Raw genomic sequence first — 25127 nt, forward strand, 5'->3', positions numbered from 1 at the left:
AAATTCCCGAAGGTAGCAAGTTCGTGGTGGAGTCCTCTGGTGCACCGGACATGTCCGGTGGTGCACCGAACACTGTCCGGTGGCACACCGGACAGTCCGGTGCGCCAGACCAGAGGTGCCTTCGGTTGGCCCTTTGCTCCTTTGTTGAATCCAAAACTTGGTCCTTTTATTGGCTGAGTGTGAACCTTTTACACCTGTATAATCTATACACTTGGGCAAACTAGTTAGTCCAATTATTTGTGTTGGGCAATTCAACCACCAAAATTATTTAGGAACTAGGTGAAAGCCTAATTCCCTTTCAATGAGCCACAGGAAATGGAGCCCGAGAGAGGGCTGATTTCTCTGTTGTGTGTCTGCATGCCGTTGTCGATGAGTTGCGCAGGATGCTGGATCCCGGGAAGCCATCTTTCACCCCCAGCAAAGGGAAGCCCAATTTGGTCATGTTCGTCAGCTTGTAGGGTCAGTATCGTTCATCTGCCTAATTGTTCGTTACATCTTATTCTTACATATAATGTCGAATTGCTTGTCTCCATTGATTGTGCAAAGTACCATACACACAGTAGAAGATGCATGTCTTCGTTCAGTGTTTATATCCACACACCTGGAATGAAACAATAGAAGGTGTTTGTTTGATAAATCATTAGCAACAAATTATGTAGTTATTTATTTTTCATGTTTAAATTGAGCGTATTTGTCACTGATGATTATATGTTTGAGGCCTTTTATTTCAAAGGTTTGGGGCTGCCTATTTTTTCGGGGGTGTTTGAATCTCGAAATGGTATAGAGAAGCATTCTCTTTTGCTTTCACCTGTCCATTCAAACAGCTTATCTCTTCCAATCGCATCGCTCTGCCATCCAATGTACCTTGGCCTTCTTTGCTTCTGCTCTGGTGCAATTTGCAGAGGACGGAAGAAGACCGAAAACATCCGATCTCCCGGACGGCTCCCAATGAGATTCACGGCTTCTCAATTCTCATCATCGTCCCTGTTTAAAGTGCTTTTGGCGCTACGCCCGTGTTCTCTTCTTCCTCCCGACGTCGTCGCTCGTCTATTTGCTCTCGTCGATCAATCGCTTCGTCTATTTCCTTCCGTCGACCAAGGATCATGATTTTTTTCCAGCGCCAATAGGTTTCCGTGACACACGATTTGGCTGTATGCGTTGGCAACATCTTAGGGAGCCAGGCGATCGAAGAGGTTGGCCGTTGCCGGAGCCGGGCTCGTGTTGCATTTGTACTAGAACGAGACTTAAAGTATGCGTTGGTGTGTAAAACTAGATATTATAACATCAGTGCAAGTGTGTAAAGCTAAATATTAAATGTTCTCCCCTGGTTTATGATTAATATTAACTCGAACAAAGAATTCTATTGTTGTCAAATGCCATTTTTTACATGTATGCAAGGAGGAGTTGCTAGAATATTATAACTGGTAATTGGTATATAAACATCAGTTCCCATTGTTTACCACATATCTTTTCTAAACGTTATTTCTATTTATTGTGAGGGATTTGTTACAGAAATCATCCTCTCAGGCTGGATTTCGGTGCCAAAGATCATATCGGCGGTGGAGGGGGCCGTCGGCCTCGGCGACCGTGGCTGGGCGGTGAAGGACTCCTAGCTCACGCTTCTTCCAACTCACCCTGACAGTTGAGGCTTCCTTCTCTCTTCATCACAATCTTAGGTTGCTCTTCGAGGTTCTGAATGTTCTAGATTGTAGGTTTTAGGCAACGTTCTCCAGTTTTCATCAGTCATAGAAAAATATATTTTGGTATCTAGCAAACTTGTGCTGTATAAATTCTTTCATGCGATTTATGCGAGTTTTGGTATGGACTGACATAGCATTGTTTCGATAGGTAAACAGACTAAGTTTACATTTATACTCACAACAATAGATGATGTTTAATCACGGATTTTGCCGTCACTATTGTACTCACGCCGCCCGTCGCCAGAGCCCTAAGTCCATTGAAGGGTCGTAATTTGTGTTCCGTGGCATCGCACGGGCACGTTCCTAGTCATCTTTTATGAAGGATAAAAAAACTTGAAAGAATTCAACAGGAAACCATGTGAACCCGGTGCCCTATTATGCTCCATCTGAAAAAGGGCACTGCGAATTTCTTGCTCCGTAAAGGGAGTGATTAACATATCATTTTTTCCTACTGAAACCTGAGGGATATCTTGATTTTGAGCCTCATCTAGTGTAACATCCTTTACATCGTGTGGCCCAAACAAACACATATAGTACCTGGTTATGTGATTTTTTAACTCCACATCTCCCTCTATAACTATGTTTCCATCCCGCAACTGGAAAATCCTTGATAAGCGACCCGGTCCACACGTCAGTGACTCTGTGCGGTAGAAGAGGGAAGACTAGCGAGCGGGGCCCGTGGAGCAACGTCCCATGCGTGGGCGCGCGGACTTCATACGCGGGCGCGAACACTGGGCCAGTGGACTGAGGAGATGGGACGCACTGTAGGGAGAATAGTTGGTTTGGCTGGTGAGTGGGGCTGACAGGTGAGGGCCACCTGTCGGCGCTATGAAATAGGGTTGGGCCGAAGAGGAGAGGAAGGGAGTTGGGCCGAGGGTCACGGATTTCGGCCCAGTCGTACAGTGAAGGTTCTCTTTTTCCTTTTCTTTTCCTCATTCTATTTCCCTTTATATTTTCAAGGTTTGTAATTTGATTCAAATTAAATTCGAATTTTGATTCACAAAATCAAATGCAACAATCACAGATCCCGGCATGAGAAGCATAGTTTGTTTCATATTTATTAATTATTACTTGCTTAAGCACATAATTGTGGATATGTATAAAAATAAAGCAAAGCCGTGTAAACCATATAATCCAAAGGACTCCTTTAGTTTCTCTAAATTTTGAGTATTACAAGAGGTCGGAGGCCTAAACCTACATCTCATGTCTTGTGTGCTTTTTGTTTATGGAAAGGGAGATAGGATCAACAACTTCTTTGCCCCTAATCTGCTGACGGGATGAAAAAGAGCAGGTCTGATGATACATGTCAACATAGTTATTCAATAAAAACAATCGAGATGTGGCAGATTGAGTTGCTAGAAACGTGGGGCGCTGGAAATGTGACCTAATGCGGTGCAAGATACTATGGTACCAAATTCACATAAAGCTTTGTTCGGTTGCATAAAAAATCAGAGAGGATTAAGGGTGATTAAACATATTTCTATTCAATTTTAATTATTAAATAATTTAATCCCCTTTAATCCACTAAACAAACCCGAGGTGTAATATTTGGTAACCGGTAGGTGGTGTGGCCGTTTGAGTGCTGAAAACGTGGCCTAACATGGTGCTATACTGGAACGAGATTTTTTGTATCGAAATTGGGCACTAAGACAGGATCAAAGAACTGCCTTTGCGAACACGGAACAGCACGGTGAGGTGAAAGTGTGCCACAAGCCACTACCACATTCCGGGCCTCTTCGTGGTCATGGGCTTTGACTGTTATCCAATGGGCCAGCAGCGACCAGCCACCATTTCCTCTCCGCGGGGCTATTTAATCCATTCCATCATGCGTTCCTTGATTTACAAAAAACCGGCAAAGTTACCAGGCAAGCCCACCCCACTTATACCAACCTTTTTCTAGCCTTTTGCTTTGCTTCTGATTTCTCAACATGTGCCTCTTGCCTTTTTTGCCACTCCAATGTCTTGAGTAGGACAGCGGAATGGATAGACAAGGTGTTTCACCACAGGTGCATAGTATATATGTAGCTGACCTAACAACAATGGACAGTCTTCTTTTCCCTGCCGTGCATTGGATTCCATGGGTGCCGTGCCTACTGGGGGCACTATCAGTGGGAAAGGGTCAAAGGGCGAAGTTAGGGGGTGTTTGGTTACATGGGCTAATTTTTAGTTCCTACAATTTAGTCCCTTTTAGTCTCTAATTTACCAAACATAAGGACTAAAGAAGGGACTAAACCAATTTAGTCTCTAGTCCCTTAAGGGGTGGCTAAATGGGACTAAACCTGATTTTTCCTCATCTACCTTTATCCCTAACCTTCCACGCCGCCGGCTCTCTTTCCTCCCCAATCTTCCGCCGCCAGGATCGTCCTTCCTTGTGTCCTCGCGTTCCAGCGTCTACCAGCACCTGTAGTGTATTTGGGTGTATGGCATACTGCTTCTTCAATCGTTGTAAACAGTACGGTTGCTTCCTTTTTAACTTTTTTTCTACATTGTATTTCAAGGGTATTTGAGTCTTTGGACAGTATATTTAATGACTTTAGAATTTGTTTATTCCCTAAAACCAAACAAAGAGGGACTAAAGTTTAGTCCTAAGACTAAAGTTTAGTCCTAGAACTAATTGAAACCAAACATGGCCTTAATCATTGCAAGTTTGCAATGGAGACATAGACTTGCCTCTAAGTGGTCCAAAATTATTTTAGTGGCTCTTCAACTCTAAAAAAAATAGAACGCGAACACTAGATTCACCTTGGATCAGCTTCTACTTAGATCTAGGATTGTATTGGCAGTGAAAAACTGGTTGGTACAGTTTCGCGGTGAATCTCGTCTCGTGGATCAGCACAACAGTGAGCCAGGTGTAGCCCAACAACAGTCTATTAGTGCAAGCTTTATCTCTTTTGTCTCACTGTGCACTCGGGGCCACATGTCAGGCTCATCTTCTTGCTTTCATCCCTCGTGCCGTGGCCCGTGGGGAGTTTCGCGTGGTAGCCACAGCCGCAGAGGAGCCGAGCGGGCACGCACAACCACGCGTCGGGAAAGGCTGGGGCCGGCCAAGGGGCTGCGGCGGTCTCTGTCGCGACGGACGAGAGGCGCGGGGAGGAGTTGGGCGGGCGCGCACGCCGGCCCCAGCCACGATGAACAAGAGAGGAAGAGCGCGGGGAAGAGTTGGGCGGGCGCGCACGCATGCCCGTGAGTCGAGGGTGACTGCGACTGCGACAGCCGAGAGAGAGGAACAGGCAGCCCTGCCGAGAGAGGAGGAAGGTGTCGCGTCGCGACTCGCGAGCTCAGACGAAACAGTCGCAGAAAAGAAAACAAATGAACCATACATTTGGATCTGGCATTAGATTTTTAGAGCGTCTCTTGTGGTGCACCAGAAAATCTACGAAACCTGTCTCTAAATTTGATTTTTTTTTGTGATTTCGAATTCATGCTTCCGATGTTTGGATGAAAAAGTATTCATAAGTTGTTGTTTTTTCAGGATTTAGAGCATTTGGAGCTGTTCCAAGCATCGCTTTAATGAAGTTCTCGACCAGATCCACCACTTGAATAATTAGGGGGTGTTTGGTTTCTAGGGACTAATGTTTAGTCCCTTCATTTTATTCCATTTTAGTATATAAATTGACAGAGTTTTAGTTTCTATATTTGATAATTTTATAACTAAAGTGGAATAAAATGTAAGGACTAAAAATTAGTCCCTACAAACCAAACACCCCCTTAGTATTGTTTCTTAAATTTTAAGTAAAATCATCACTCCCTTGTCCCTTCGTCCCGTAATTTTTTTTGAGTGCAAAATGATTTCCCGTTTCATTCTAAGTAACTTTAATACCAATCGGTTTTCCTTGGAAAAAAAAGAAATGCAACAGTGTCAGCAAAGAGCTTGGACACCTGGGAGTGGGAGCCGAGCAGCCAGCAGCGAGCACTCTGACGTGTAACCGGTGCAACGGCTTCCACCTATAGAACCCCACCGAAGTCAGAAGTCACGAGCTCCGCGGTCGTCTTGCCCAGTCACGATTACCGTCACCGCGTCCACCGTACAAGGGTAGGCTCACCTCCTCAATTTCCCGTCTGGGAGCTCCAAGCACAAGGCCAACGAGACACAACACGGTCACGAGCACAGCGCGAAGAGGAGGCAACCAACCCCTACCGGACGGTGCCCGCACACCCCCCACGAACCCACTTCCTCCTCCAGTTCTCCCGGTCCCGCCGATATCCAGAGAGACGGAGCAGAGCAGGCGAAGCAAGCGAAAGCCACAACCACCGCAAAAGCGAAAGGCGGAGGAGCACAAGGAGATGAGACGATACCACTAGACTAAAGCAAAGCCGTGGGCATTAGAGAGAGACACAGAGAGAAGGCGCGTGGGGCGGCCGGATGGCGATGCACTTCGGCGAGATCACGACGGCCTTCCCAGGCGGCGGCGGCATTGCCGGGGCGTCCACGGCCAGGACAACGCCGGCGGCGAGCCCGTACCAGGTGATGGACGCGCCCCCATCTTCTCCCCTCCCCTCCGCTTCTCCCTCTGCATGTGTGCAACTGAAACTGGAAGTGCTGAGCTTGCCTTTCTGTCTCCAAACTGAAACTGACGCGGTGAAGTGAAACAGAAATTCACCACTCAAGTGGCTGGGGCTGGATGGCCTGCTTGAGAATGTGACGACGCGAGCCGGTGGCTTCGTTGGGCTTCTGCGTGTATACGATTTTGGGTCGAATCGAATCGAATCATTTGGTGGCAGCTTTCACAGTTCGCACTTGGTACGGTAGCGCAGAGATGGCCAGCAATTTGGCGTTTCGGTAGAAATTTTGAAACCACCAGTGGACAGTGGTAGGATTGCAGTTGTTTAAGCCTTTTATTTAAGGGTGCATCAATGCATGGTTGTTGAGTGACCGTGCAGTAGCGCACAGGTATAGCTGCAGTGGCTATTGTGCAATTACGGGAGCATGAGATACCTCCAGGCTCGAGGCAGTTGAAGTCGAAATACTGTTGCAGTCTGCAAGCTTTTTTAATGCTGATTGTCATCATTCAGTAATGGAAGGATATAGATGGTAGTGCAATTGTGCAAACATGGGAGACTTCAAGGTAATTGAAGTGGATCTCCATGAAAAATCTGTTGTAATGGTAAAATATATTATTACAATGGCATTTAGAAGTAATTGTTAGTTTTGATTGTCATTGTTCCTGTTATGCCTTCACCATTTGATGTGTGTTGGTGCCTTTTTGGGCGCCAATCACTCAATACGAACCGTGGCGGTGCTCTCTACACAGGCGTGGACGGTCCGCGGCCAGGGGCCGGACGGTCCGCGACCTGCAACATGGGCCTGGGTTCCCTGCCTGACGGCCGGACGGTCCGCGCGTGCGCAGGGGGCGGCGAAGGTCGCCGGCGGCGCTTGGATCTCGCTCCCGGGAGGGACCCCGTCGGGGAGGAGAGATCCTAGGTGATGTCTAGGCTCAACAGGCCGACCTAGACTCCTCTAATCGATGTAGAGCCGAAGAGAAGCGGAGAATTTGGGGATTGGAATACTAAACTAGAGCTAAACTAGAGCTACTTTTAATGCATAAGGTAAAAACGAGAAATAGACTTGAGTTAATCGATTGTTGGGGGGTCCAATCGGCCGTAGCCCTTCATCTATATAAAGGGGGAGGTCTGGATCCGCTTCAAACTGATTTCTGAGTTAATCCCGCGGTTTTAGGTAACAAATCCCGCGAGAAACTAGGAACCCTAACTGACTCTGCGCACGCGCGGACCGTCCGCGCCACCACCACGGACTGTCCGGACCGCGGACCGTCCGGCCTCGGGGCCGGACCGTCCGCACTGCTCTTTTTAGCGTTCAACATATGCCCCCCTACCTTTTGGTGAAGGTTGATGAACCAAAAGCATATGAACTAAACCTGATGTAAGTCATCGGCTTTTCAACATGGAGATCATTCAATAAAGCACCAATGTATAAAGGCCGTTTCAGATTGTATCCTTCTCGGCCATGACCATTTGGTCAATGGATCAAAAGGAATAGAATGGAGGTGCCCCCCAGTCTGGATAGACAAAGGGACTATACATGTACCATGGATTCATCTTTATACCATTCCATGTTTGAACAGAATAATATAACGATGATGAGTAAACGGGTGGAAAGTACCCTAGTCTCATAGGATGAATAGGCGATGCTTGTTGTGTCGCCTTTCGGGCCGTTTTGTTTACTCGTTTCGTCTTAGCAAGTGACCGGGGTTTCTTCGCTGACCGATCACGTAGAACAGTCTTCTTGCTAGTATCCTTGGAGAGCAACTGATCAAAAGTAGGGTCGGCTATGTGTTCTGCCCTTGCGTCTCCTTCCCTTTTAAAGCTTTGTGTGGAGGCTGACGTCTTTGGCCATAGGCGGACTGTCCGGCAGAGTTAGCCGGACCGTCTGTCTGAGCACCGGACCGTCCGCACGTATGTGCCAGCCCGTCCGTGATGCTCAGGCCAGGCTATTGTGCTTGGCTCATTAATTGTGCTTGCCCCCCGGTGCCTCCGGACTTTTTAGCCTTATCGTCCGGAGCCTTTCGAGCAATCTCTTTTTGTGATAGATTTGATATGCGAGGATCGCCAATGAGGATGTCTTTGCTTTTGCCTTTATCGGCTATTTCGGGCCGAACTAAGATCTTTTTGCATGCGATATCTATTGTATTAACAGGAAATGGTTGTGTGTCCACTTGCATCTCCTGAAAAGCCAACCGGCCCTCATTTATGGCCGATTGTACCTGCCGACAAAAAACATTACAGTCATTGGTGGCATGGGAAAAAGAATTATGCCACTTACAATAAGCACGCCTCTTTAATTCATCTATAGGAGGGATATTATGAGTTAATTTAATGTTGCCATTTTTAAGTAGCTCATCAAATATCTTATCGCATTTGGCAACATTAAAGGTAAATTTAATCTCTTCTTCCCGATTCTTTTGAACCGGCTGTAAGGAAGAACATGCTGAAGATTTGGCCTTTGTTGGCCAAATAAACTCAGCGGTATATACATCTGTGGATTCATCATCTGAACTATCACGCTCTATTAGATGTATAGTACGGGCGGCCGATTTTGATGTCTCTTTAAATCGGCTTTCACAGGCTAAAGCCTGCTGATGTAGCTGGGCTATCGAAAAGAACTGGGTTCCATCTAATTTGTCTCTTAAGTAGGATAGCAACCCATTAAAAACTAGCCCTGCTAGCTCTTTGTCTGCAACATGGATCCGAAAGCATCGGTTTCTAGTGTCCCAGAACCTCCGGATATAATCATTAACCGATTCTTCGCGTCCTTGTCGGACTGAAGCTAAGTCAGCTAATCCTAATTCATATTCTCCGGCAAAGAAATGTTCATGAAATTTATTTTCTAACTCATTCCAGGAATTAATGGAATTAGGAGGCAGGGCGGCGTACCATGCAAAAGCGGTACCAGTAAGGGATAAAGAAAATAACCGAACACGAAATGCTTCTCCATTAGCCAATTTGCCTAGGTGTGCTAGGAACTGGCCTATGTGTTCGTATGTGCTTCTCCCATTCTCACCAGAAAACTTAGAAAATTCCGGTATCCTTGACCCTTGTGGATATGGGACAGTGTCAAACCGGTGATTATATGGCTTTTGGTATGATTGCCCTACTCTGGCTACATTAACTCCGAACTTATCTCGAAATAGTTCAGTCATCTCTTCCCTAATTTTTTCCATTGCACCCGGTGGTAGACCACCGGATCCTGGGCTGTGGGGCTCATTTGGTCGGGTATTAGTATACCGACCTTCTTGCCGTGACCGATCGATAGTGTTGATCGGTTTGTGATTGTATGGTGCATTATGGTTTAAATATGTAGAGGACGAAATATATTGTTGTTGTGGTGTGTAATAATTTGGTGCATGGTGTGCAACAGCAGGTTCTGCATATGTGTATCCGGTTTGTACGGTGGTACATCCGAACTGGCCGGTCGTGTTCGCAATTATTGGGGCGCCACGCGGTAGTCCTGGTATGGCCCGGATTGTCCGACATAGAAAGCCGAACGGTCCGCGTAAGGGTCGGACGGTCCGGGTAGCAGCTCGGACGGTCCGACCGCGTCCAGGGTCGCCGATCTGCCAAGCAGGGACGGCGGCGGTCCTAGGGCGGCCCCGGACTGCCCGGCAGAGCAAGCCGGATGGTCCGCGTATGGGCCGGATGGTCCGGGCAGAAGCTCGGACAGTCCGACCGTATTCAGGGGCGCCGATCTGCCAAGCAGGGATGGCGGTGGTGGTACTTGCCCTGGATATGAGTTCATCGGCATACCATATAATGGTTGGGGCTGCAAATCCCTATTTGTTGCCGATGTATTAGACATAGATATCCTGTTACTAGTCTCATATGATGGAAAACTAGGAGCAACAGACTTCTCCAACGTATGCGTTAATTTTCTAATTGACTCTTCTAACCCTCCAATCTGTTGTTTCATTTGATTCTGCTGATGATCTACATACTGTTTAATAAATTGGATGTCGTCGGGTTTACTTACGTTGGGGACTTGAAGCGAAGATAGAAGAGATGCGACGTCGGTCTCTCCATGTTTGACAACTTTCTGGTGGCGATCCACCGTGTATTGTGATAAGAATTTCTCCTTCGCTTGACACATGTAGTCCTTGTATTGTTGTTGCTCATCGGTCGTCAGACTTTCAACAGCCGGCTTTAGGATATTGTCCGGGGAGATATCGGTGTGATCTTTAGAACCGACCATTTGAGGGCCTGATTTTTAGTAGATCTAAACACCTTCCCCAGCGGAGTCGCCAAAAGTATGTTGGTGCCTTTTTGGGGCGCCAATCACTCAATACGAATCGTGGCGGTGCTCTCTGCACAGGCGCGGACGGTCCGCGGCCAGGGGCCGGACGGTCCGCGACCTGGAACAGGGGCCTGGGTTCCCTGCCTGACGGCCGGACGGTCCGCGCGTGCGCAGGGGGCGGCGCCTGGATCTCGCTCCCGGGAGGGACCCCATCGGGGAGGAGAGATCCTAGGTGATGTCTAGGCTCGGCAGGCCGACCTAGACTCTTCTAATCGACGTAGAGCCGAAGAGAAGCGGAGAATTTGGGGATTGGAATACTAAACTAGAGCTAAACTAGAGCTACTTCTAATGCATAAGGTAAAAACGAGAAATAGACTTGAGTTAATCGATTGTTGGGGGGTCCAATCGGCCGTAGCCCTTCATCTATATAAAGGGGGAGGTCTGGATCCGCTTCAAACTGATTTCCGAGTTAATCCCGCGGTTTTAGGTAACAAATCCCGCGAGAAACTAGGAACCCTAACTGACTCTGCGCACGCGCGGACCTTCCGCGCCACCACCACGGACTGTCCGGACCGCGGACCGTCCGGCCTCGGGGCCGGACCGTCCGCACTGCTCTTTTTAGCGTTCAACAATGTGCATGTTATTATCGAGCATCATGGCCATTGCGTGTGTATGTGTTGTTACTGTGATAGAATTGTTTATCCTCATAATATGCAATGACTAGTTGTACTTGCTAATCTGTTCTAAAATTGCAGCCTAAACGGCTAAATGTAATTTGACCCAACAAACAATACCATCTAATTGTACTTAGGCCCTATTTGTTTACCTTCTAGATTATATAATCCAGTTTAAATAAGTTGAAAGGTAAACAACACAGATTATTATGTAATCTGTGGATTATATAATCCAAATACCTAGATTATAATAATCCATAAGCAGGTCAATAGGTGCTTATATAATCCATATAATCCTGGAAAGAAACAAACAGAGACTTAGCTTGGACCTGTGGCAGCTTCAATGTACGACAAGTTAAAAATAGCATCATAGCAATTTCAGTTGTGTTCACTTTGGAAGGAAGTAATAATTGTTGTTTATGTTTTCAAAAGAATATCGTATGATTTGTTTTGAGGAAAAAAATCTTGTGGACATTAAATCGATAGAATGGAAGTTTCCCCCTAGACATTACTCCAATATTAGGCCTTTGGTTAGGTTCATTGCCTTTTCCAAAGCAGGTAAACTGATGACAATGCTTGTCTTCCAGGTGAAATTTGTTAATTTTCTGTTTAATAACACATCTATGACATAGTTCGAATTTTTTATATACCTTATGGGTATGGAGAAGGCATTGCTTTAGGCATGAGTTACTGAGTTTCCTTAGCTTTTTGAAGGACTCAGGATTCTATTGCTTTGCCTATTGACTTAAGCTTGTAAGAAATGAAAGAGCACATTTCCTGTAACTGAATTTTGGTGTTTCTGATCGAAGTGGATTCACATGACTAACATTCCAAATCTTACTCAGGCGGCTGTTGAAAGTGAAGAGCAAATTTATTCCCCAGCATTTGGCAACATTGAGGTCCAGGATAGTCGTGGTTGCTGCAGTGGTTTCACAGGCAGTGTAACGAAGTTGCTGTTCATCTTTCATCTGCTTGCTTTCATTGCCCTCACAGCATTCCTAGGCGTCCAGGCCTCTTACCACCAGAACCCTGCCTACAAGCCCTTCTCCAACTTCATCCCTCTGGTATCCTCTGTCATAGTATCCACAATTGCTGCATGCTTCTGGGTTATCCTTGCTGTCACAAACCCGCCAAAAGCCATCAAGACCTCTCTCTGGGCTGCCCCTGTTTCTGCACTTGCTTGTGATGTAGTCATACTTCTTGTTGGCAATACTGCTGCACTTGGCATTGGAGCGCTTGTAGTTGTATTCGCAATTGCAGCAGGATTATACAGTTGTTGGGCCACTGGCCCACGTCTCAAGCATGCCTCTGATATGCTTTCCGTTTCTGTCATCGGTGCACATTTACCGCCTGCTACTTCATGCCTTGTTGTCTATGTCCTTCTTGCAACGTTTGGGTATATGGCCTTCTGGACAGTTGCCATCAGCTGCATTGCTGCTGCAGAAGGGCACTTCATGGACTACCGGATGGCTTATGTGGCAGCACTTCTAGTGAGCATGGCCTGGACAATGCAGGTACTGAGATATATTGTCTATGTGGCAGTGGCAAAACTGGCACATGGACGTCTCACCTATGGAATTCACGTCCTGGGCGGTGCTGTCGAAGCATTCTGTGACACGATATTTGGACCAGCCTTTGGGGACATATGCATGGGTGCAGTGGCTGTGCCGGTGAACTCAGCGGTGCGGGGATTGGCTCGAGCAATGAAAACAGCGGCTGGGGGCAACGACGAGTTCATTTTGTCAGGACAGGGCTGCTGCTTTGCTGTATCAGAGAAGATGCTGGGACGTGCTAACCGTTGGGGTTTTGTGCACGTGGGGGCGCGGGGGAAGGCATTCTGTGTGGCTTCACGGGATGTGTGGTCGCTTTTTGTTCTCCGTGGGATTGCAGAGCTTGTTGATTCAGACCTCACTGGTTCGTTTTGCTTCCTTTCTTCCGTTACATCAGGCGCATTGGCCTCATTGGTTTCTGGATCATGGGCACTAGCCATGGATAAGGATCAGAAGAAACTAGCTTTGCCCATATCCATCTATGCATTCCTGATCGGTTATTATATGGTATTGCACTCAATCTCACTCCTATTTTTCTCTGTTTTTATCACTACTAGTGCAACCCGATTGAACTGGCTATGTACTTTTGTCTAAAGACAGCATACATCTGCTGTTTTCAAAATTTGTATGCCACACCATAATTTTAAGAATATTTAGTCGATACCATCCTAAGGCTTGCATATTATAGTGTGTTTGGAAACTATAAATTAGTCAACAGCAAGCAACCTCCTAGAAATTTTGAATTTACATTGATTTAGGGTGTCAGTGGAATCTAGTAATGTGCCTACCTTTCCACCCTATTGTTCTAGATTCTTCTGCTATGAGGGAGTCAGGGTTACATGAAAATGAGATACCATTATCTTCGACACACAAAAAATGAGATAATGTTATCTATCCACTTGCTTTCATAGATTACCCATTGTGGACGTTGTTTTACTGTTTGTATACGCTTTGCTTCTGATTTCGTTTTCTTGCCTTTCTGTGGCAGTGCCGGATGATGATCGCATGGCCGCAAGCATGTGTGGCTGCGTACCATGTCGCATATGCAGAGAACCCGCAGAACCCTCAGCTGGGCACGCTGATACCAGAACATCTGCGCGAGCTCCAAGCAATGGCTGCAGATCAAGATCGTCCCAGAGTTATCCATTTTTCTGATGACATTGACAATTCATAGATCCTTCCATTCTTTCAGTCTTTTTCCCCCCTGACCCAAGGGGGTAGACACCTCGGCAGCAGACGTAGACACGTCGTTGCAGTCTTCCAGATGCATGATGATGGGTGTTGACTGCTCCTGGGCTGCTTGCTGGTGCAGATGATAGGGTGTGCTCAGTTCTGTAGATATTGGGCAAGTGGATAACTGAGCAAAAGAAGTGGTTAGATGTCGTATAGGTACAGAGTTTAGCAAAGTAAACAAAAATGTAGAATTAAATACATTGTTTTCAGAATTTCCCGGAGGCGTGTTCTTGCCCTCGCACTGACACTGAACGCTGTTGCGATTCCTGTGCCTTTTCATCTGCTTACGAGGTGGCTCTACGTGGCAATTGACATGCATCAGGTTCGAGGATTTTTTTTTGCCAGTAGAAATGTGGAATGCTCGTGGCTTTGCTTGCACTACCAATTTATCTTTTCCTATTCCTAATCATGTTGGAGTTTTTTTTGGCAGTAGGATGCTCGTGCCCAATTCATTTTCCCTATTCCTAATCAAGTTGGAGGAGTTTTTTTTGCCACTAGAATGCTTGTGGTAACAAAAAGAAACATGTAAGGGCTTGTTCGTTTTGTTCTTAATCCATGTGGATTGGGTGGAATTGGATGAGTTTCAATCCCAAATAAGTCAAAATCTTTCATAATTTTTTCCAATCTCATCCAATCCACACAGTATAGGAATAACCGAACAATCCCTAAGCTGGCAAAAATATTCCGTTGCCGGTACTCGAGCCTGGGTGAGCCGAATATATCCTGACCATATAGACTACAGCGGAATGTGCTATCGGGATTTTAAGAGTCATATTTGTTTTATTGTTATTGGTACAGATACACCTCCCCTTCGTACACATGTGTATGGTCAATGTTCAGAAACCCCCTCTTGCTATCTGTTTTTTCAAATACAAAATAAACACAAATCATATATGTGTGTATATATATCCTTAAGAGCTGATTTTGTGATTAAAAAATTAGAGGGAATCCATAAAAAGAGGAAATCCCTTCTATTATCCTCTTCAAATCTCTGGTCACCAAATCAGTCAAACAAACTTTGATATTAGCAAAGTTACCACAAACATCTCACTATGGACGGTGACCTCAATCAGAATACCTTGCCTCACCCAACTAGGACATACGCTTAAGCCGAATAGTTGAATCTCTTTATTTTTAATGGTGCTACTTGCTCATCACACATTAATTTTGGTGCATCATCAATTTTACTTGGTTATTCTTTTTTGATTTAGCTATCATAAAATCTATTTATATTATAATGTGAAATTATCTATCAAATATGGAGACAGTGACTGTAAACAAGCAAATGAGTTAGAGTTGTGGTTATATAACTCCTCATGCGAATACCAAAGTCTTACTTAGGGATGAAAACATAACGATAATTTTCGGTTATCGAAAGATATTTTTAAAATTTTACCGATTTTTTGGGCTAAATGAAAACAATTAATAAAAATTATGGAGACGAAATCAAGTAGGAAAAAAACAGAAAAACAATTTGGACCTCTTCTAGCCGTTGTAAAAATTACCATATTTATTCGGTGTTTCACCGTCAGTGATAGATTCAATATTTTTTTCAGAAAAAATATTAAATCTAAATCATTTTTGTAAAACCATAATAAATTCATCTTAACTTAGAAAAACATGAGACTAACTTGATTATTTTTCTAAAATCCAGATCTATCTAATAGTATATAGTTTAGAGTTGTTTAAAGCTTTTTATAACTCTTATTTATAGTTTCTTTTCAATTATTACGCTTGATACATATATTCATAATTCATATGAGAATGTGAGACAGATTACGAGGACACCGTTTATGTTGACTATGTCAAGTGGAAGGTGTACCATAAGAATGCAAGTTTCATGTCATATATATATTGATACTATAATCATATGCTACTAGAATTGCCAGTGCTTTATTTAAATACATGATGATTGTATTATTGTATTATATTGTCTTGTATTGAATGTGACCTCCTACCTTATATTGAAATGTCTTATAAGTTATTACTTATATTATGATGGGGTCAAGTTATATGGCTAGTTCTACGCTCTATAGTTTAATGTGTGGTATTGTCTTATAATTTTCGATGGTTGTCAAATGTCAATGCATTTTCAATCAGATAGTTTCATTTTGTATTGCATCAAGTTATGACTTTTTGATTATATATGTGTGTGCACGGTGCTTATCACTTGTATATTTGAGATATTGCTTTAATACTTCATGAATATTTATATATTATTACTAATTTCTAGTTGTTCCGTCCCGGAGCAGAACTCGACAAGCTCACGCTGTTGCTTCAGAGTGGGTGGCCCCCATGCGAAGTTGCCCTATCTCCCGATGGGCGAACAGCAAAGCCTCCACCCTAGCCCTCGACCGCGCGAAAATACGCTGTAAAAGGAAGAACTCGATGATTAGAGTAAACAAAAGTAAGGAAGCCAAAAGGAAAGCGTGACCACAAGGTGGCGTCCACCTGACCGAAGGGGATGGCATCCCGCGTCATCAATGCCCGAGCAATTGAGATTACGTCCCAAAGCTAGCGAGCGTCTCCACGATGGTCCCGATTCTCATATCACCCTGGGACGAGGCCGATTCAACCGACCTCCAATCTTCCACATCCTCCCTCGCGTCTCAGGGGGAGAAGGACGGTCCTCTCGGCGCCCTTCTGGCAGCGGAAGAGCCATGGCCCTAGCCGGAGTAGAAGAAGCGGCGGCCAGCGGTGGCGCCGCCTCGGGTAGAACGACTGCCACCGCTACGCCGAGGAGGGATGCCCCATCGGTTAAAACCTCCGGGAGAACACAAAGGATGGTACTGCAATAAGGCAGGCAGCGGGAGTCGACGCTGCCAGCACTCCTTGGACGGGCAAGGAGGTCGGCACGTGCGACACAAGCTTCATTGGTAGCCGCTCCCCCAGCGCTGAAGCAACAGGGGTCGAAGGAGCCAGAAGCCTAGCTCGGTTAATCTTGTTATCTATGGATTGGATGGAATTGAAAAAAATTAAGAAAAAGTTTGACTTACTTGGGATTTAAACCCACCCAATCTCACTCAATCCACATGGATTGAGAGCTAACCGAACAAGCCTTTACTGATTTGTGAGGCACATACATACTAACTAAAGCAATGAAATCAGAAAAGACAAAACGTGAAGCAAGGATGGAAGCTAAGAGACAAAGGGAAGAGGGAGACGTAGAGGACCCAATGTACCAGGAGGACCGCCTCCGAGTGGTCACTTTATTCGAAGTCGTCGGTGGAGGAGCAGGCGAAACTAGCACCACTGGAACTGCCCTCAGTGGCACCATCACCACGGTGGGGGAGGAAACCCCGGCAGGTTCCTTCCCCACGCAATGCATGGGCAACGCAGAGGACACAAGCAGGAATGGTCGCACGATCCTCCAGGAAAGCCGCGATACGCAAGACCACCAAATAATGTGAGCAGAGGACTCGCTACAGGCCCCGTACGATAAACGAGCAATACGCTGGACTAAGAGTGCGGCTAAACACGACCCTACAAACTGCATCAGGAGCACTACATTAAACCAAGGGTGCTTGCAGATGGCTCTCATACCTATAGAGAATAGACCTCCACAGTAAGGTCCAACCATCTCTACTAACTATTAAGGGCTCAGCATAGACTGCCCCGCCACTGCTCGCCCGCTGGCCCGACCTCCGGATTCCTAGCCGCGGCGCGATTCGCGGCAGGATTTGGATGGGGGCGACACAATCAGAGGCGGAGGGCCCGTTATGGCGAAGTATGGCCTGCGCCATACCTCGGCCCAGCCCACTGAAGCAGTAAACCCTAGTTTCAAGCGTCCAGGCCCATCCGCGACCCGCCCCGCATACCAGTCGCCAGCACGCTTCCGCAGCCGCCATCATCGTTCATCCGTTCCCACTCTCACAGCTCTGTGGCCGTCACCAGTCAGCCAACGACCGCCCACCGGCTTCTCTTGGCTTCTGCGGCTAGCCGCCGTTCCTAGCTTCCACTGTTCCCAGACTCCCACCTCCTACTGTCGTTCCCAGGCTTCCTAGCTTCCACTGTTCCCAGTCTGCCTCGAGCTCGTCCGTGGCGGTGCGTTGTAGCCGGCCTCCAGAGCTTGTTCGTTCCTAGCTTCCGGTCTGCTGGTGATCAGTTCCAGCCTGTGCACAGACAAGACAACATAGTGCACGTAATTAACCATTGAGGAAGTGAGGATTAGTGGAACAAAGGATTAGAGGTAAAGTGCATTGAGGTACTTATGAGGTATTTGGTTTGATGAATCACTCTATCCAAAATGAAGTGGTGCATCATGGGTCTATTCCTCAAATTTGGTGGGATGACTCCATTCCACATATTAGTACTAAACAACTAACTATGAGAAATGAGGTGGTGATGGATTAACTCACTCCATTCCACAAACCAAACAAAAAAGTGAGGAGTGAGAAGATGATGGACTATATCATTCCTCAAACCAAACACTCCATTAGTGTTTTTTACTGAGCTTTTCTTTTAGCTTTTAGTGCAATATGTTTTGTTCACTGTCATACCTTGATTTTGGGTTGTGCTCCGCCACTGGACGCAATCCGTTCACCGCGGCTACCAACAATCCTGAGCCCCCCCGCTGCCGCAATCTCGTCCGTCGTGCCGTCACCGCCGCATACTCGCCGCGCGCGGAAGCCCCAAGCTCAATCCCCTGCTAGGCGCCCTGAGCTCAATCCGCGCGTACCGATCCATGGGGCGCTTGATGAGGTCCACGAGCTCGGCCATCACCTGTGGCTCGAACCGCTGCTTGCCGAGCCAGTCGTGGAGGCCACGCACCGCGGCGTCCCGACGCTCCGAGGGAGCCCTCGTCAGGTTGGCCTCCAGGAGCGCCTCGGTGGCTCGCAGCACCGCCGACGCGGCCGGGTCCACGGCCGCGAGCTCCGCGAGCGTGACGTCAACGGCGTAGCTTGTTCTGCGTCGTCGGCGTGGAGGCTAGACGCCTGCTGCTGCGTGTGGCGCAGGGAGCACCGAAACATGAGGAGCAGGAAGACGGCGACGAGCAGCGGGAGCACGACCGACTGATGGCTCCACTGCCTCTTCATCTTGTAAGCACTTACCGTGCTACCGCGAGCTAAGCTTCCAAGCTTGCGTGGGCGATTTTAGTCATGTACTCATGTTTCTCCTCCTGTTAGTTTCTCCAATTTCTTCTGTGGTGATGAATCAAAATAGCAGCGAGGAATGTTGATCGGTGATATGTAATTGGCCTGACTTTTGTTGTATAATAGATGCCTGATAATAGATGCGTGGGCGATTTTCCAAGCTTCCAAGGACGTCGGCAAGGCATTTGGCCTCCTCGCGGGACTGGCGTCCGACCGCGTCCCCACCTTGCTTCGTAGTCTCTGAAACACGAGGAGATAGAACCAGTTTCCTAGCCAATACGCAGGCAGGACAGACGCTTGCAGTGCCTTTGTGGTGATTTCCATGCTCACACCATGAACCCAGGTTTCACACTTTCTTTCCATAGTCGTTTTGTTCTGCCAGTGCCAGATATGTTGTTCTGTATGGAATGCTAATCTGACAATGGTTTCTCTCGTTGTTTTTTCTAATTACCAGAGCAGGAGCTAGGAGTAAACCATTCCATCTCTGTACCTGTCTTTACCTCCTAGCCATCTTTGACTTTTCTGACTATGAGTTTCTTGTACTATTTAATGGATATTATGAATCAAAAGTCTGTTTATTATGATATCTAGAGGGATGTATCAGTTTCAGGATATATTCAAAGTGTGACAAAGAGTGAATCTCATGTGATTCGGTCAGCTAACTCTTATGTGCTTTATCTAACAACGGTTCAACAGGTCTACAGTGCTCTACAACATCAAAACCATTACTATAACTATCCACAAGTGGCAAATGATTCTTCTATTCAATGAGGAGTTGATCAAGGTCTAGATGCTGCTTACCAGCTTCTTACATTGTTTCTGGATTCAGGATCTTATGTTGGTCCAATAAGTAACACATATTATACTGTTGGTGCTCATCAGACCATGCCAGGATATGCAACAAGCAATTACTATTATCATCAAAACAATGCCTGGTAATGGAAGTTCTGTGAATAATCATGTTGTATCAGAGTTCCTACCCAGATAGTAATGTAGCTCAGAGTTATCGTTCATATCCTACAAGCTTTGCCCACTACCAGCAGCAGTACAGCCAATGAGCTAACTATTATGATCAGTCTGCACAGAGTTCAGGTGGCCTTGCAGGTACTACAAGATCCTGGGGGTCTCCAAGGACGCGTCATGAAGCGTCCTGGTCCTCTGGGACTCAAATGTGATACAATTACTAGTCCCAGGAGGCTAGTAAACATATTTATACATCAGAGGATTACAGATCTGCTTAAACGAGACAAACCTATAAAGGTGACGAACAACTTTAAGAGTTGGTCCACAACTCGGGACATATCATTAGAGTGGGGCTGAAGCAGCCCGATATACGCAGCGAAGCAAATCAGCGGTCCAACAGCCACAGGCAAGGTTAGGAACAGGCGTAACTCTTACCCGATCTCCTTTTCTGAAAACAACAAATAAGCAAGGGTGATTACAAACGTACTCAGCAGCCCACCTTCACCCACGGAATGGGAAAATCAGATATAATGCATGGAATATGTGGAGCTCAGGATATTTTGCAGAAACAGCAATATTTTATGAAGGGTTATTTTGGTAAAACATTTTGTATTTTTCAAAGCGCATCCTCTCCCAAAGGAGTAGGAAGTTTTTCAATATAGAATAAAATCCCCTGGACTAAACCATCCAGGTATCTCAGCAGTTTCCCACTGGTTTTCATTTTCAAAAACAGCTACTGGACTTCCCGTCCACCATAGCTCACGGCTCAACCGCCGGACCTTTTAAAAACCACTTTTCTCAAACGCACCTTTTTTTGAAAACAAAACACTAATTGTCATACCACACCAGACTTGTCCATACCAATGGACATGGACTATTCGAATAGGTTTTCAAACTCTGCGCAGAGGTGTACACTTTACCCACTAGTCCGGCTCTATGATCTCATGGCCAATGAGACCCGAAACCGAATCTCTTTCTTTCCTCGCACGTCCTTACCTTAACGGTTATACCGGAAGGAGTCAGGCCACCGCCATGTCCAAACCGGACAAAACATTCCCCCTCCTTATCCTCCCGGTGCTCCCTAGCCTTCATAACCCTGGGGTTTGGACCGTACGAGTTCAGATTGAGTGACTACCCATACAATCTCGAATGGTTGTACTTATCATGAGTACAGGTAGTGAAGGATGATAAACCGGTCCTTATATGAGAGGACAATCCTTCTGCTCACACCTAACCCGGCTGAGCCAACACCTGAGGCCCTCCCCTAAACCAGGGAGTCCCTGATCATCCCTACTCAAAGGTGATAAGGGTGAAAACCCTTCATCATACACATTTTGAAAAGCATTTTCTTTCGAAAACTCACATCTTTTCTCAAATCATTTGTAACAAATATATCAAGGATTAATTGTGGCAAGCGGCTAGGTGGCCATAATAACTTGTCTCAAATCATATCATGCATAAAATAACAGGCTGAGGGTTGTGGTTGAAAAATCATAGGTAATTTATGCATCAAAAGGATCTAGTGAGCTTGTTGTGCTTATCCGGCGAATGGGGAAGGGGAGCTCGTAGAACTGGCTTCTAGCTCCACTGCCTAGCGTAGACTTATAGATCTAGCCTCCACGAAACGACACGAACGCTCCGATAACTATGCAACATGAACAAGCAAACATACAAACCATCAAGTATACCAACAAATATTTAGTATAGTGGTCAGAATAGCGATATATGAATGGGTAGAGTCTTGAGTAGAATCTGTGTCATGTGGTGTTGAGATACTACTAGTGGTGGAGCAGAGGTGCTTACCAGGAGGGTGGACTGGAGGCAAAGCGACACTATGCGTGTAGCCGGCAGAGCGGAGTAACTGAGTGGGTGGGGTGTTTGCCTTGGCTGAGTGTGTTGAGTGTGTGTGGAGAGGGAGAGGGTAGCTAGGTGTATGTGGTGTAGCACAGTGAAGTTCACTGTTGGTAAGAATAGTGGTGAATGGATCATCTGACTTAGTCTGAACAGGAAATTATAGGTAGAATATGGGACAAGAGTATTTTGGGAGTTTTCTGGAACATGAACCATGCTTAAGGATGACATGATTGGATAGGGAATAATTCGATAAGAATTTAGAAACAATAATTATTGGAATCTGAGTTTGGAAGCCTGGTTCGAAGGAATCTCAAAGTTAAGTGTGCTCAACTTGGAGAAACCTGAGATGGGTGACCAGATGGGAAGTTCCCTACTGGAAGGAAAATCACAGTCACCGGAGTTCGTATGACTGGAATATTGGTCTGGCTGGTCTTAGGTGGACTGGACAGCATGATGGATGAGTAGTTGAAATTTGGGGTGATCGGATGATCGATGAATAACAACAATGAATAGTGACGACGAAAAAGTTACCCTAGATATCATCGATGAATAGTAATAATGATGAATAGTAACGATGGATAGTAACGATGGTGAATAGTGTCAATGAATATTAACGATGACGAATAGTAACGGTGAATAGTAATAGTGAATAGTGATGTTGAATAGTCGTATGAACGAACGATGAACGATGAATAGTGACGATGAACGAACGATGAACGCTGAATAGGAACTATGAACGAACGGACGAACGATCGGAATTTCGGCAGCATAACGGCAGGACAAAGATTATCTGGAAGAGCGATGAATAGGGACTATGAACGAACGATGAACGATGAATAGGAACTATGAACTAATGATGAACGATGAATAGGAACGATGAACGATCGAATGATCGAATGAATGAACGATCGGAATTTCGGCAGCATAACGACAGGAAAAAGATTATTTGGACGAACGAACGGACGAACGATCGAACGATCGGACGAACGGACGAACGAACCATGAACGATCGGACGAACGAACGAACAAACTAAGAACAGGGGGAACGAACGATCGAAGAATGACCGAACGATCCTTGTGCTAGTGTGTGCTTGTGTGGGAGATGGAGTGGGCGTGTGTGGGGGGGGGGGAAGAGTTGCCATGAAATGACTTGGGGTGGGATGAGAGGAGGCCCTTACCCCTCTATGTATAGCCATGGGGGGGATTAGGGGGAGGGATGAGAGGATTAGTGGGAGGATGAGAGGATTAGTGGGAGATTAGCATGGATTTGTCTTGTATAAGTGAGATTAGCTTGTAGGGTTCACCGTATAACACCGGAGGCATACGTATACGTATGAGCATGAGGAAAGTTATGAAGAAAATATTTGTAGGGACTTGAAAAATGATTCTGAAGGTATTTCTTAGGAAGAAAATACTTGGAGATATATTGGTGGAATATCTGGACAATATTTTTGGAAAGAATTTGAGGGGATCACTAGGAAATATCTGGGCAGTATTTCTGGAAATAATTTGAGGGGGTCACTGGAGAAACATTTGTAGGATATTTTGAGGAGGATTTTGGAGAGAATATAGACCACTATATTTTATTTGCTGGTATCAACTCGCAAACAAACATTTTGAAACAAAATTTAAAATTCATTTTGAATTTAGAGCGAGTTTGAGAAAATTTCAAGATTTGAATTTTTGGGATGCTACACGTCACAGGATGACCTCAAGAAGGCCTACTGCAAGACCGCCATCAAGGACCACCCCGACAAGGGCGACGACCCCGAGAAGGTGAGTGCGCGAGCTGGTCATTTCGTTTGGCTCCGACCTGTCCATGGCGGGGATTAGTAGGTGGGTTGTCGGGTTTGCAGCGATGTTGAGACGGTTTGGTAATCATGCCATAATCCTTGATTCGTTCTATACTATCGTGTCTATATATAGTTATATTTTATTGATATCATCTTAGTCTTGTTAGACCTGACTGTTGTTGTATAATAGATGGTTGGTTTGATGCTATAATGGTCAGGCTATATCTTCTGATGAAAATGATTGCCAATCTTTATGTGAGGAATAGAGGGGCATGCTTGGTTCAGTTTACCTAATGTTGTATAGTGATCTACCGGTTTGAATTGGCATACTGGTTCTAAAAACTGATCCACTTATTTGAATCCTTGAGTTGTTAGATCAATGCACTAACCTGGAATTGTGAATAGGCACATGCATGGTTCTGTTTCCTGAACTAAATGTTGTAGTTGTCTCTATTCATTCGAATTGTCAAACTGATCCTAAAAATATGATTTAACTGATTTGAATCCCTGAATTTGTTAGTCCTAAAAGATGTGAATACACACATTCTGCTTATGACACTGCTTATGACTTATCTATATACAGTGTGGTTACTTGTCTGATCTGTAGTGTGTTTTGATTTCCTAGAATGATTTATCCCATATGTTGTTATTCTAGTGTTGCTATGATGGTGTTTTGCTCTTCCCTGATAGTGTGTATATATCATTTTGCTTAATTTGCAAGAGTATGGCGATGCTTGGTTACAAGGCTGTATGAATGGTCGAATGGAGCTGTTGATTTATGATTATAACTAAGGCTTCATGCTTCTATTTCAGTTCAAGGAGCTAGCTCAGGCTTATGAGGTCCTCAGCGACCCTGAAAAGCGGGAGATCTATGACCAGTATGGGGAGGATGCCCTCAAGGAGGGAATGGGAGGCGGTGGTGGGATGCATGATCCCTTCGACAGATTCCAGTCATTCTTTGGTGGTGGAAGCCCTTTTGGAGGTATGTTACAAAACAAAAAAACTGATGCAATGCCATTTGATCAAGAATTGCCTACATAGTGAATAAAGAGTCGATTCCTTTCGTTGGCTCATATATTTTCTTGCTTAATAAAAAATGAACGCTCATTCAGGATGTTGCAGTGTTCCATGCCACACCCCTCCTTTTGTACTTTGTTCACTTCATGTTCGCAACAATGATTAATAGCCTAGGTAACTGCCCGTATTTTATAAATCTCGATGCCAACGTTAGTTTATTGGTTTGCTTCTTCACAAAAATAATTATTAGTTTGATTGCTGCTTAAATACATGAACATTATTGAGGAGTAACTTTAGATTTCATCTGTATTAAAATGATCCTTGGTTAGAAATATTGGATCATGGCTCTATACTCTTTGTTTACATTCTCCTTCAACGTGTTGCTGCTAAGATTAATAAGCATGAGGTGTTTATCCTCAGATGCATAGATTATATAAGCAGGTGCAAGTGACAACCCATTGGGAGGTAAAGAGTTCGTGCCATATAGAATTAGTAGGTCTATAA

At 45.4% G+C, this 25127-nt stretch overlaps 1 protein-coding gene and 1 long non-coding RNA gene across 2 annotated transcripts; one reads left to right on the forward strand and one right to left on the reverse strand.

Moving 5' to 3' along the window:
- Positions 1-5902: 5902 nt before the first annotated feature.
- Positions 5903-14182, forward strand: LOC100275597 (uncharacterized). The gene is given in 3 exon segments (NM_001149647.1): positions 5903-6165; positions 11966-13177; positions 13659-14182. Coding segments are annotated over 3 exon segments (1500 nt in total). The 5' UTR covers positions 5903-6063; the 3' UTR covers positions 13845-14182.
- A 1919-nt stretch (positions 14183-16101) lies between these two features.
- LOC103643790 (uncharacterized) lies at positions 16102-16823 on the reverse strand. Its single transcript, XR_561304.4, has 2 exons — positions 16355-16823; positions 16102-16272 (listed from the first exon to the last, which is right to left on the reverse strand). It is a non-coding gene; the product is annotated as an uncharacterized lncRNA (long non-coding RNA).
- Between the last annotated feature and the right edge of the window lie 8304 nt (positions 16824-25127).

Source organism: Zea mays, chromosome 1 (assembly GCF_902167145.1).
Source record: "Zea mays cultivar B73 chromosome 1, Zm-B73-REFERENCE-NAM-5.0, whole genome shotgun sequence".
NCBI classification, from domain to species: Eukaryota; Viridiplantae; Streptophyta; class Magnoliopsida; order Poales; family Poaceae; genus Zea; species Zea mays.